The sequence below is a fragment of the Colletotrichum truncatum genome, assembly GCF_014235925.2.
Source record: "Colletotrichum truncatum strain CMES1059 chromosome Unknown Contig_0005, whole genome shotgun sequence".
NCBI classification, from domain to species: domain Eukaryota; kingdom Fungi; phylum Ascomycota; class Sordariomycetes; order Glomerellales; family Glomerellaceae; genus Colletotrichum; species Colletotrichum truncatum.
This window is the reverse complement of record NW_027222402.1, coordinates 3,945,120-3,959,655: the sequence shown is the minus strand read 5'-3', so window position 1 is coordinate 3,959,655 and position 14,536 is coordinate 3,945,120. Positions and strand designations below refer to the sequence as shown.

The 14,536-nt window shown below is 53.3% G+C and overlaps 1 protein-coding gene across 1 annotated transcript in view; it reads right to left on the bottom strand.

Annotated features, from left to right (window-relative positions):
• CTRU02_209148 (NRPS protein) overlaps window positions 1-14,536 on the bottom strand; it is a gene marked incomplete at both ends in the record, with an annotated part of 38,088 nt that overhangs the window by 20,972 nt on the left and 2,580 nt on the right. The window contains one exon of the mRNA XM_070205214.1: window positions 31-14,442. Within this exon, the coding sequence (XP_070061289.1) occupies window positions 31-14,442 (14,412 nt within the window). The remainder of the gene's footprint in view (window positions 1-30; window positions 14,443-14,536) is intronic.

Here is a 14,536-nt window from a genome sequence, read left to right as displayed (position 1 = left end):
GTCTGATCGGCAATCTGGCTTCTGACATACCCTCGACGACTCCAGCAGCTGCAGCCATGCTGTCAAGACGCGAGTTCTTGAAGATAGACGCCACAGTGATGGCAATGCCGCTGCTCTCGCGAGCGAGTGTGACGAGCTTGATTGCAGAAATCGAATCTCCACCAATGCCAAGGAAGCTGTCCGTTCTGCTAATCGAGTCTGCAGAAATACCCAGGACTTGGGCCCAAAGCTCCCTCATGCGGACCTCCATGTCGGTCTTGGGCTCCACCTTTTCTTGACGGGTGAGGGTGTAGGCCTTGAGCTCATCGGTGGTGAGACCAGCAGCCAAGGTGCGGAGATTCTTGCGGTCCAGCTTCATAGACGTGTTGAAAGGCATGTCCCGTAAAACCAAGAGAGCGTTCGGCACCATGTATGACGGTAGCTTAACTCGGAGGTGGTCAAGGATACCTGCCACGCGGGTCTGTAGCGAGTTGTTCATGGAAACCAAACGGCTGTTGCTAGAGATATCAGAATCCGTAGTGGCGACATCTGCAAATGACACAAATGCGATGAGAAGCTTCGCAGAGTCTCTGCTGACTACATCTGCAGCGATATGTTCCGCCTCGGGACATGCCTCCTTGATACTGTGCTCAATTTCTCCTAGTTCAATACGTTGGCCGTGGAGCTTAACTTGGCCATCGCGTCTACCGACGTATTCAGTTGTACCATCGGAGTTGTATCGAACAAGATCTCCAGTCTTGTACATCCGGAGGTCTTCGGCATCCCCAGGAACAAAGGACTGCTTGGTCCGGGCCTCATCGTTCAAGTAACCCTGTGCCAAGGCGTAGCCCTGGACGACGAGCTCACCGGTGCATCCAACGGGTGCAAGGCGGGTATGATCATCTGGCTCCACGATCCAGCAGAGGTTGTTGAAGCCACGACCGATGGTCCTAGGTGACGCATCAATCGATGGATACTCGTGGATCACGCAGATAACGCATGTTTCCGTCGGTCCGTATCCGTTGAGAAGCCTGACATAGGGGTACCACGAACTGATGGCATCCGGTGTCGGAGCCTCACCTACCAAGACAAGGGTTTCGAGGCTTGGGACGTTTGCTGGATTGAATGTGCTGACAAAGGAGGGCGTGAGAAGGGCAAAGTTGACGCTGGTCTCTCTGATGTAAGCCTGGATGTCCTGAAGACGCGATGCCTCTGACGGCGTGCAGACAGTGCCGCCAAAGACCAAGGTGCCAAATATCTCAGTGATCACCGCATCGAAGATGTGGTTGCCGAATTGTAGAACACGGCTAGACTCGGATAGGCCTAGAACCTTGCACTGAGTGGTCAAACTCGAGCATATGGCGTGGTGCTGGACAACGATGCCCTTGGGTTTGCCCGTCGAACCAGATGTGAATAGGACATATGCGGGGTCATCGCTTTGAGTCTTTGGCAAGGCAGTCCTGTACACGTTGGTTTCCACCATGATGAGATGATTCATCTCGGGCTCTGAAATGGTAATAACTCGAGCTGATAGTTTGACGCATGCCTCCATCGCAGAAGGTGATGCAACAATAAGCTGAGCTCGAGTCTGCTCAATGACCTCGCGATGACGCTCCTCAGGATGAGATGGGTCAATCGGAACAATAGCAGCTCCCGCCTTCAAAACGCCCAACATCGCAACGGAAGCCCAGAGAGACTTCTCCAAGCAGACAGGCACCAGGCTTTCTGGTTTCAAACCGTTACGGATAAGGTGCTTCGCGAAGGTCGTGGACATAGCCTCGAGTTGGGCGTATGTGGCATTTCCGTCCCAAGCATCAATGGCTTCCTTGTTCGGGTGCTTGGCCGCCTGCGTCGCGATGATATCCTGGATGCACGTATTGACCAGTTTGGGAGGAGATGCGTTCCACTGGATGACCTTTTGCGAGTCCCAAGGACCAGACAAGGAGATATTGCCGAGGGATCCGGCGGTCTCGTCTTGAGTAAGCAGTTGCTGAACTACGTGGTTAAATTGTGATGAAAGAGCTTCCATCTGAGCATCTTCGAGAATGCTAGAGTCATAGACAAGAAGCAACTCAACCTTTGCGGCGATGTGTCCCTGGACGACAAGAGGATAGTTGAAGTAGCCTTGGAACTCAAAATCCGACTCCTGGGTCAACTGAGCGAGTTCCACGGGAGACAAGACGTGATCCTCCAAACCGGTAGTCGGGTCGACCTCTCCAGCTGTTTGAACAACGAGCAAGCTAGAGAAGTCCAGGGCATCTTTGGCTTCAGGAATCGTCTCAGAGATCTGACGCAAGCCAAACTGCTCGTGAGCAATCATGTCGGCAGCCTGGTCTTGGATCTTGTGCAGGAACTGAGAGATGGAGTTTGACTTGTCTAGTCTCTGCCTGACCGGTACGGTTGCGACTGCGGCTCCCGCCATTTTGTCCAGCCCCCGAATTGGTGCTTGGCGGCCAGAGACGGTCGATCCGAAAGTGATGTCGTCAGTGTCGCTGTACCGTGCCAGAACGATAGCCCAAGCAGCTCGGATAATAGTGGCCTTCGTAATGGAGGATTTTGAGAGCGGCAAGAAGTCTATCGCGGATTTAAGAGACTTTGTGGCATGGCTGGTGCTCGATTTGGTCACCGTAGATGATGGGAAAGCAGCTCGCTGGGCATCCTGCAGCTGTGTTCTCCAGTATCGAGCCTCTTCATCCTTGTCAAGGTTCCTCGCGTACTTGACGAGCCCAGCAAACGATTTGAGGGACCGAATCTCCGTATTGTTGTATGCGTTGTGGAGGGTTTCCATGATGATTCTCATGGTCCACCCATCACTGATCGAGTGATGCATAAATAGCACAAAGTAGTGGATGCCCTCAGATTGGGCGATAGCGTAACGGCTCAACCGTGAACCGTAGGTCATGCGGACATTCTTCATGCCTTGGAGTAAAGAATCCAAGTCGTTGTTGACTTGGCCGTTGGCTTCCCAGTGGACATCATCCTTGATGGTGAGTTGAATGGTCTCTCCCTTCAAGATGGCGACCCTCGTACGAAGGTTGGCACAGACAGAAACGACATGTTCCCAAGCGGCCTTGAACTTGGCCAAGTCTACCTGCTCAGGGAGTTTGTAGACAGTCTTAAGGATGTATGATCCAGGCTGGCGCTCTCCGACGGCCAAGAGACCTTCTTGAAGTTGAGTACAGGGATAGGCATCGTTGATAACGTCCGTCTCCAATAGCCCGTACAACTGGCGAAGGTCATTGTTAGCTGGATGTGATTGCATGAGGTCGCGAATGGGTTGCTCCAGGAGGTCGAAGGGAGCAACATCGTTGTGACCTTGCAATTCCACGTCCCTGGAAGTGTCCAAGTCGATCTCCACTGCCGTAGAACTCATTCCAGACAACCGTGGGTCATCAAATATGTTCTTGACGGTCAGTTCCAGGCCGACCTCTCGGGCCAGGGTTACCAGACGAATTGCACCGATGGAGTCACCGCCGATTCGGAGAAAGCTATCGTCTCGGCCAATGGATTCCACTGGTAATCCGAGAACCTTTGCCCAGATCTCTCGTATCTTGAACTCTACAGGTGTTTCTGGAGCATGCTTTTCGCTGCTTGACAAACTGTAGCGTGAGATCTGGTTGTAACTGAGCTCCAAGGCGAGACTTCGAAGAAGGTTTCGGTTGAGCTTTGTCGAGCTCGTAAAAGGCATGTAGCTGCATGGGATAAAGACGGCGGGAATCATGTAATTAGGGAGTTTGACACCAAGAACGCCAACCAGACTGTTCACACGACGTTCTAAGTCTGCAGACAGCGGCAAAAATAGACCTTCACAAGGGATACCAATGGTTGTGTTCGGCATATTGTCCACCACGGTAAAGTAAGCCACGAGCTGGACGGCGTTGCCGGTTTGCAGCACATCGACGGCCACTTCTTTCACGCCCTCGAGATACGTCCTGATGTTTTGTTCCATCTCACCCAGCTCGATACGCAATCCTCGCACCTTGACTTGCGTATCCTTTCTCGTGACATACTCGATCGTTCCATCGGCGTTGTACCGACACAAATCGCCGGAACGGTAGAATCGAGCCCATCTCGGAGACGTGCTGTTCGGTACCCAGTCCGCCGCCGGGATGGCGGAGACGGCTGTCCGCTCGGCATCCGACAAGTACTCACGCATAATCGTGGGCCCCTGGATAACGAGTTCTCCGAGACACCCGACCGGGACCAGCTTATGGGCGTCGGTAGGATCGACAATGTAGCCGTGTCCTCCCACCGGACGTCCCACGGTCAGCGGCGATTCGTCAAGAGAAGACCATTCGTGCATTGCGCTGAAAACGCAGGTCTCAGCAGGTCCCCAGCCGTTCACAAGGCGCACCTTTCCGAACCAAGTGTCTAGATTATCGCGACCAACGGCTTCGCCGGCTAGGATTAGCAGTTCCAGGCCAGGGTACTGGTCTGGTTGCATGGTCCTCACGAAAGAAGGCGTCAAAATAGCCCAGTTGGCATTCGTGGTACGAACAAAGCCGGCAAGGTCGCCCATCTTGGACTCCTCGGATGGGATGCAGACGCAAGCGCCGTGAAGCAGAGGGCAGAAAATCTCTCCAATGCATAGATCGAATACATACGAGGCAAACTGGAGCATACGCACGTCTGAAGTGATTCGCAGCCTCTTTCCGATCGCAATCTGACTCGTACACACAGATCCATGTTCCATGATAAGTCCCTTCGGAACACCTGTGCTGCCTGATGTGAAGAGCACATAGGCTGCGTTTCTTGGGCTCGCGAGGTTGGTTGGGGCTGAAAGGGTGGTGTTGGAAGACGGCGCAAATCTAAGGAGGTTTTCGTCTAGAGCAGGCGAGACTTCGATGACGCTCTTGACCATCCTTCGAGCTGTTGCCGTATGGGCTGGTGATGTCAAAGCCAATCTTGCGCCAGTTTGTGAGACGATCTGGCGCTGGCGCTCCTCGGGATGCGATGGATCAAGAGGAACCCATGTTCCTCCGGCTTTGTTAATAGCGAGGATAGCTACAACATACCATGCTGACTTGTCAAAGTACACATGAACAAACTCGTCCAGTTGTACCCCGAAGGCCGCAAGATGATGAGCCAACCGGTTAGCCGCGCCATTCAGCTCCTCATAAGTAAATGTCGCGTCCCAGCCATGGACAGCGGGTGCGTTAGGCGTTAAGCGAGCTTGCCTGTCAACGAGTTTGTGCAGACAAGCATCAACCACCTCCGTTTCCTCACTATTCCATGCGATGGCCTGCTGCAGATCGTTAGGTCCAGCAATGGTGATATCCCGGATGGGAGTCTCGTCCTGGTGTGCGATGAGCTGTTGCGCAATATGGTTGAACCTTTCGCAAAGCAAAATGATCTGGGACTCTGCGAGGACAGATGAGTCGTATACTGCAAGAAGTTGCACTTCTTCGTCGAGTATTTGCCCTTGCATCACCAGTGGGTAGTTAAAGTGTCCATCCGCCGCCCCAGCTGCCGCTAGATCCTGCTGTTCGGTCTCAATCAGGATCGAGTTGCCGTCATTGTTGGCAAACTTCACGGCTTGTCCGGGCTGGATGACTAGGAGACTGGTGAAGTCGCAGGCGTCTTTGATGTCATTGCTGATTTTTGAGATGTCCTGCAGACCGAATTGTTCATGTGCAATTGTAGCTGCTGCTTGGTCTTGCACGTCGTTCAGATATTGCTGGACCGTCTGCTCACCCTGAATCCGGACACGGACGGGCAAAGTCGCAAGAGTCGGTCCAGCCATCCTGTCGATACCTGCAACAACCGCCTGGCGACCTGACACTGTTGTAGCGAAGCAGATGTCATCAGAATCAGAGTAGCGGGCTAAAAGCATCGCCCACGCCGCGCGCAAAATGGTCGCCTTTGTTATCTTGGACTCAGTCGATCGAGGGAAGCTCACAGTCTTCCGAAGGCACTCCGTGTGTGATTTTGTGAAAGTTTCAAATACCTGAGCGTTGGATGGGGATGGGAATGTTGCTTTCTTAGCCTCGTGCAGCTGATCTTCCCAGAACTCACGACTTGCCGCCTGATCGAGCTTGATCGTAGTGCGAACAAAGTCGACGTAGGCTGGTAGCTCCGGTATGTAATTGCCATAGTAATGGCTTTTCAGCGTCTCCATGAGGAGTTGGAAAGACCAGCCGTCGTAGATGGCATGATGGAGGGTCAAGACAAAGTGGGTTGTGTTGTCACTGCTATTCTCCATGAGGGCATAGCGACTGAGTCTGGAACCGTATGTCATTTCACAATGAGAGATTGTGCTGTAGCCCTTTACCGAGTCCCAGCTTGCATCGTCCTTGAGCAGAACCTGATAAGAAGACCCGGCTGCAAATACAACACGTGTGCGTAGGTTGCCGCAAGATGCTACAGTTGCCTCCCACGCCTGCTTGAAACGGGCTTTATCGACAAAGGTTGGGAGCTGGTATGTGAAGGTGGCCATGTAGGAACCGGGTTGCTTCACGGAAAGTGCCATTAGACCTTCTTGAAGCTTTGTGCAAGGGTAGATGTCCTCAATGTTGGCTTCATCGGACACTTTGCAGGCTACCAATGCCTCAGATACAATGCTTGAGCGGTCTGCAGCAGGAACCAAACTAAAGGGCAGCGAACAATCATTCACAACCTCTTCTTCCAACGTAGCAACGGAGGCCAAGTGCGAAAGTCTTGAATCTTGGAAAATTGCCGCGGCTGTTAGTCCGATGCCGAACTGCCGCGCGAGAGAAACAAGTTTGATGGCGCTGATCGAGTCGCCTCCGATACGAAGGAAGCTATCATTGAGGCCAATATCGCCGGCTTGAATGTTTAGAACCTGCGCCCAGACATCGCGAAGACGGAACTCCATATCTGTACGAGGCTGGGTTTTCACTCGGTCGTCCAGGGACAAAGCTGCCAATTGGCGAGGAGATAGGCTACTGCCAAAAGCGTGAAGCGTCTTACGGTCGATCTTCATGGAGGCCAAGAAAACTGGAAGTTGTCGGATGGGAATGAAGAGTGCTGGAGTCATGTATCCAGGAAGTCTTGCTCGCAAGTCCTCCGATAGATTGGCGAGACGCTCCTTCAGATCGCCGTCGATGGAGAGAATCTTTTGGTCCAAATCCTTGGTTGACTTGTTATCCTCAAATGACAGGTAAGCAACGAGAAGTTCTCCTGAACTTTGCTTAATAACGTCTGCTGCGACATTGCACACGTCGGGGTAGAGCTCCTTGATATGGTATTCGATTTCGGCGAGTTCGATGCGCTGACCTCTCAACTTAACCTGGATATCTTTTCGGCCGACGTATATCAAAGAACCGTCAGGTTCCTGCCTCACCAGGTCACCGGTTCTATAGGAACGTCGTCCATCAGAAGCCTCGCGAAGGCTAAGGGGTAGCCAGGCCAGATCAAGGGTATTAGAGAACACATCCTTTGTACGCGCCGCATCGTTCAGATACCCGCGTGCTAGAGCATCTCCTTCTACCATGAGTTCTCCAACGCATCCAATAGGTGCCAACCTGTTGCTGTCCGGTTCGACAACCCAGCAGCGGTTGCTGAAGCCCCGGCCAATGTTTACTGGCGAAGCATCCGGCGAGGGATACTCATGCAGGGTGCAAAACACGCAGGTCTCCGCGGGTCCGTAGGCGTTCATCAGCCTCAGATGGCCATGCCATGTCTTAATAACGTCCCTGGTTGCGGGTTCACCTCCAATCAATAGTGTTTTGAGGGTTGGCACATCGGCGGGGCTGAAAGTCGACACGAACGAGGGCGGTAGCACAGTAATGGTGACACGGGCCTCGGTCATGAAGCCAGCGATATCTTGGAGACGTTGTGCGTCGGACGGAACGCAAGTGGTGCCTCCAAACGCGAAACATGTGAATATCTCGGTGATGCAAGCGTCGAAAATGTAGTTTCCGAACTGCAAGAATCGACACTCGTTTCCGTCTGCAAGCCCGGCAACACGTCCTTGGGCCAATATGCTCGTGCAGATGGCGTTGTGGTCCACGACTATGCCCTTGGGTTTACCGGTGGATCCCGATGTGAAGATGATGTATGCCATCTCCGGAGAACTGTCTGCCTGGGGATGAATGTCCCTCGCAACGGGCAGTGTTTCGATAAATTCGGGAGACACGCTCACCACCTTTGGTCCAAGAGTCACATTTGACGCTGCCATCGACGCGGACGCCACCACGATAGGTGAGTTTATATCCGCAACGATTGCTTTGCGGCGCTCAATTGGATGTGTTCCGTCAAGAGGCACGAATGCGCAGCCTGCTTTGAGGATACCCAGCATAGCAACGACAGCCCACATGGACTTCTCAAAGCATATCGGGATAGGTGTGTTGAGCTGGACGCCGAGGCCGATAATGTGAGCGGCCAGGCGGGTTGAGACATCATCCAAGGCCGCGTAGGAGAGACTGCCATCCCAAGAGTAAATGGCTTCCCTGTCTGGGAAACGCTCAGCCTGGCGGCGGAACATGCCGTGAAGGGTATCCTGAACTGGTTCCGGCGTCTCCGTGTTCCAGGAAAGGGCCTGGTGAAGGTCCCACGGTCCGGCCACGGACACGGAACCGAGAGTGGCAGCACCGTCACCGAGAAGCTGGCTTACGATATGGTTGAACTGGTTTGATAGTGCTTGGACCTGGTATTCGCCGAGAACACCTGTGTCGTATATGAGGGACAGTTCGACCCGGTCACCGTAAACAAGGCCTTGAACGACAAGCGGATAGTTAAAATAACCTTGGACAAGCTCGTCCGAGCCATAGATGTCGGCATTCGCGGATACCACAAGCGGATCCTCTCCGTCACCGGGGGCAGCAAGTTGTTGGGCCGGCTGCACTGCGAAAAGACTCGAAAAGTTGCACACAGCCTCAAATTCTTTACCCAGCTTTGAGATGGATTGGAGTCCGAATTGCTCGTAAGGTACCATGTCAGAAGCCTGTTTTTGAACAGAGCGCAGGTACTCTGCCACGGATTGCTTCTTGTCGAGTCGGACTCTAACAGGCACAGTAGCAACCAGGGGACCGGTAATGGTTTCCGCATTTCGGACAGGGGCTTGTCGTCCAGACACGGTTGTCCCAAAGCACACATCGTCAGTATCGCTGTAGCGAGCTAGGAGAATCGCCCATGCTGCCCGGAGTATCGTGGCCTTGGTCACAGAAGAGGAAGTACTGAATGCGGGAAGGTCAATGACTTTGTTGAAAGAACGGCTCGAGTGTTTCGATTTAATAGTCTTTGTGGGAGGAAAGCTAGCGCAGGTAGCGCCTCCAAGCTCTTGTCTCCAATAGTTAACCGCTGCAGCATCCTCACCCATGTTCTTCACGTATTCGATGAAGTGGGAGTGAGGCTGTGGTTGGCTTAGGGGGCTGGCCCCATGGTAGGACTCGTGAAGAGAGTCAATAACCAGGCGCATAGTCCATCCATCGTTGATGGCGTGATGGAACGTCCAGAAAAAGTAATGGCTGCCGTCATCTGCTTTGGCGAGAGAATAGCGGCATAACTTCGATCCGTAAGACATCTTTGCAGATTTCGAAAGACGAATGACGCTGTCGATATCATGGTCCGCAAACGCATCCCATTCTGTATCATTCTCGATCACAAGCTGGATATGCTTGTTCTCGCAGAAGACTATGCGGGTTCGGAGATTGCCGCAAAGGGACAGTGTCTTCTCCCATGCCCCTTTGAAACGCGCCAAATCCACAGATTTGGGAAGTCTATAGACGTGTCTTCCGATGTACGTGCCAGGATCTTTCTCGGAGAGAGCAATGAGACCCTCCTGGAGCTTAGAGCAGGGGTAAGCGTCTTGAATGACGGCATCATTAGGTAGACCGCACTGAGCGCGGAATGATGCATCTTCCTGGGCCGTGATGATAGATCTAGAGGGCTCATCGAGAAGGCTGAAAGGGGCGATGGGGTTGACACCGCCGTCATCATGCTCTTCCAAAGTGATGGCCCTCTTACTGACAGCACTCAGGCGAGGGTCATCAAAAACATCCTGGACTTTGAGTTCAAGGCCTGCCTCACGGGCTAGAGACACCAGCCGGATGGCCGCAATGGAGTCGCCTCCAATACGCAAGAAGCTGTCATCGCGACCAATGGAATCAGCGTCAACCTTGAGGATCTGGGCCCAGATACCCTGGAGGCAGATCTCATTGGGGGTCTGTGGTGGGTTTTTCTTGCTGTTGCTAAGTGAATACGCTGTTAGCTCTTCCTGGGTGAGAGTGGCACTTAGCTGGAGTAACTTCTTCCTGTCGACCTTGGTCGATGTAATGGTTGGCATGTATCGGCAGGGGATGAATAGGGTGGGAACCATGTAACGAGGGAGGCGGATGCTGAGCTGCCCGAGCAAAGCCGTCATACGTTCTTCGAACACGGGTGTTGGTGCCATAAAGACGCTCTCCCCGGGCTCAAACTTCGATGATCCTCCTCCAAAGCTGAAGAATGCGACAAGGTTCGCCACGCCATTCGCCCTATAGACGTCGACAATGACATGCTGGACGGGTTGGAGGAGGTCTCGGATGTGCTGCTCAACTTCTCCCAGTTCCACACGAAGGCCGCGGATCTTGACTTGCGTATCCTTACGACTGGCAAACTCGAGGGTTCCATCCGCGTTGTAGAAACCCAAATCTCCCGATTTGTAGAATCGCTTCCACCGGGAGAGCGAGCGCCGTGGGGCCCATTTGGGGAGATTCTTGACAACAAATTTTGCCGTCTGTTCGGGGCTGGAGAGATATTCACGGAGGACAGTCGGACCCTGAATGACAATCTCGCCCATGCAGCCAGTTGGCGCCAACTTACTGCTATCGTTCGGATCTACGATCCAGCAGAAGCCACCAACAGGCCGACCGATAGTCAAGGGTGACTCAGAAGGAGATTTCCACTCGTGAAGTGTGCTGAACACGCATGTCTCGGCTGGGCCCCAGCCGTTGAACAAACGCTGAACCTTTCCATGCCACCTCTCAAGGATGTCTCGTCCTACCGCCTCACCGGCAAGCATCAGGACTTGTAAGCTGGGGACATCGCTGGGCCGCAGTGTACGGATGAAGGCTGGTGTCAGTAGCGCCCAGGTGACGTCTGTCTCTCGGATAAACTCTGTGAGGCGGAAAGTGTCCATCCGAATCTCTTCAGACGGCACACAAATACAAGCACCGGCTATGAAAGAGCCAATGGCTTCGCCAATGCAGGCATCAAAGACGTAAGAGGCAAACTGAAGCATCCGAGCGCCCGGGTGCAAGCCGACGCGCTTTCCAATGGCGATCTGGCTGGTACATACAGACTCATGTTCCATCACCAGACCCTTCGGTACTCCCGTACTGCCCGAAGTGAACAGAACGTAAGCAGCGTTGCTCGGGGAAATGTTGCGCTTCGGCGGGTCAAGGCTGTGTTCATCACTCAAGACCATATCCAGATCGGCAGAAACTACGACGACCTGGTCAACCAGAGAATGGCATTTGGCAGCATTGGTAGGCGACGCCAAGGCCAATCGGGCTCCAGTCTGTTTGGCAACTTGCATCTGGCGTTGTTCGGGATGGGAGGGCTCCAACGGAACCCAAGCACCACCGGCTTTGTTGATGGCCAGGATTGCAACGAAGAACCAGGCTGTCTTTTCGAAGCAGACATGGATAAACTCGTCCACTTTGACGTCGTATTCATTAACAAGGTGATGTGCTAGTCTGTTGGCGGCGCTGTTCAACTGGGCATAGGTAAGTTGCATATCCCACGCATTAACAGCGAGGGCATCCGGAGTCTTGGTTGCGTGCTGCTGAACAAAGTCATGGACGCAGGCATGAACGACAGCATGCCCTGCGGTATCATGGTTGTTCCACGCAATTGCTTGCTCCAGATCCCATGGCCCAGCTGTAGCGATGTCACCGAGAACGCCAAGCTCCCTGTTCATCTGCTGGACAATGTGGTTGAGCTGTCGGGAGATTGCCTCGGCTCGAGGTTCGGGGACGCTGCGGCAGTCGTAAACTAGCATAAGCTCTACGGATGTCTCATGCACGAGACCCTGGACCACGAGTGGATAGTTAAAGTAGCCTTCCAGAAGCTCTTCCTGGCCAAAGTACTCCGAGCTAACATTTTCAAGAATGGGCTTCTGAGAATCGTCCTCGGAGAACTTGACCAGCTGTGCAGGCTGGACGACTAACAAACTGGAAAACTCACAGGCGTCGCGGGCGTCTGAGCTGACCTTGAGGATTTTCTGGAGACCGTATTGTTCGTGGGCTGCCATATCGGTAGACTGCTTCTGCATTTCCTGAAGGAACTCAGAAACCTTCTTGGCTGGGTCTAGGCGTACCCGGACCGGGACAGTAGCTACGAGAGGTCCCGCCATGGCTTCGATGCCATGGACCGGTGCTTGCCGTCCAGATACTGAAGTTCCGAAGCAAATATCGTCTGTATCGCAGCATCGCGCAAGGAGAACCGCCCAAGCAGCACGAAGGAGTGTCGCTTTGGTTACCGAAGAAGATGAGTTGACTGAGCGGTCGAGCTGAATGGTCTCTCTCAAAATACGAGTAACCTGGGCACCCGCGGATGATGGGAGGGTTCTGGGAATGGGTGGGAATGTGGCCTGTTTAGCGTCTACAAGTTGCGTCTTCCAGTAGCTGGCACTGCTTCCCTCGTCCATGTTGATCGCATATTTAATGAACTGAGTATATGGCGTAAGAGCTGGGGAACTGTCGTTCTTGTAGATACGGTTGATAGCGTTGATGACCAGGCGCATGGTCCAGCCATCGTAGATTGAGTGATGAATTGCCAGGACAAAGTACAATCGGCCCTTGTTGTCTTTGGCCAAACCATACCGACACAGTCTTGATCCTTCAGTCATCTGGATGCTCTGTAGGGAATTAATTGCATCGACGAGGTTTGAATCCTCCGTCGTATCCCAGGCAAACTCGTCTTTGACAACGACCTGGACTGAAGGCCCAGCTGCGAATGTGATTCTAGTCCGAAGGTTTCCGCAAAGAGCGACAGTTCTGGCCCAAGACTCTTTGAACCTGGCAATATCGACGTATTCCGGGAGTCTATACACATATTTACCAATGTAAGATCCCGGCTGCTTGATACCGAGTGCCGCGAAGCCCTCCTGAAGTTTGGTGCAAGGGTAGGTATCCTCAATGACTTGGCTGCTTGAGAGTGAACACGACTTGCGGATGACCATGGCAGACTCATTGAGACCATCCATTGGCCCTTCAAGATTCATCGCGTTTTGCAATTGCTCAGGCAAAAGGCTGAATGGGGCGATCTCCGACTTGTCCGAGTGCCAGTCATCGTCCACCTCGGCCAAAGCTCTCTCACCCATGCCAGAAAGTCTGGGGTCGTCAAAGATATCTCTGACCGTCAGCTTCATCCCAGCGTCCCGAGCTACGGCAACAAGACGAATTGCGGCAATGGAATCGCCACCAATACGTAGGAAGCTGTCATCCAAACCAATCGAATCGGCGGGAATCTTCAGTACCTCTGCCCAGAGTTGCTGAAGCTGCTTCTCGATGGCAGTCTCCGGGGCACGCTTCTTGCTCCCCTGCAAGGAATACTTGGTCAGGTCCTCCCTCGGCAACGCTGCGCTGTATTTTTTGAGTATGTTTCTATCGATCTTGGTAGAGGTGATAACCGGCATATAGCGGCAGGGTATGAAAATAGAGGGCACCATGTAGCGAGGTAACTTGACCGTAAGCTCCCCCATAACATGGTTTATGCGACGTTGCAGATCTTCCGTGAGCGGGAGGAACATGTCATTGCAGTTGCTGCCAGACTTGTTTGTGGTGTACGTGTCGTTGGTGAAGCAGAAGTACGCCGCAAGATTGACGGCGCCGGCGTCTGTCTTGAACACGTCCACAACAACCTGGGCGGCACCTTGAAGCGCGGCTCTGATGCTGAACTCAACCTCGCCGAGCTCAACTCGCAGACCGCGTATCTTTACCTGAGTATCCTTGCGACTGGAAAACTCAATCGTGCCGTCGGGATTGTAGTAGCACAAATCTCCTGACCGGTAGATGCGGTTCCAGCGTGGCATCTCACGTCTCGGGGCCCAGCTTGGCGATGGCGAGATACTCTCGGCAGTACGAGCCTTGTCAGCCAAATACTCTCTGAGGATCGTGGGACCTTGAATAATCACTTCGCCCAGGCAGCCAATAGGTGCTAAGCGCTCAGGGTCTTTGGGGTCGACGATCCAGCAGAAACCGGCAACAGGTCTCCCAACGGTGCGTGGAGATTCATTGAGAGATTGCCACTCGTGGAGGGTGCTGAAAACGCAGGTTTCCGCTGGTCCCCAACCGTTGAAGAGACGGATCTTGCCAGGCTGAAGCCATGTATCCAAGATATCCCGCCCAACAGCCTCACCGGCAAGCATCAGAACCCTGAGGCTAGGCACGTCGGCGGGCTTGAGCGTTCTGATAAATGACGGTGTGAGCAGGGCGGTGTTAACAGAGTACTGGCCCATGAAATTGCTGATATCGTTCATCCGGACATCATCAGACGGTACGCAAAGGCAGCCACCAGCTGTAAGAGTTCCGATTGCCTCACCAATACAAGCGTCAAAGACATAGGATGCAAACTGCAACATTCGCGTACTGGGAGTTATGCCTACTCTCTG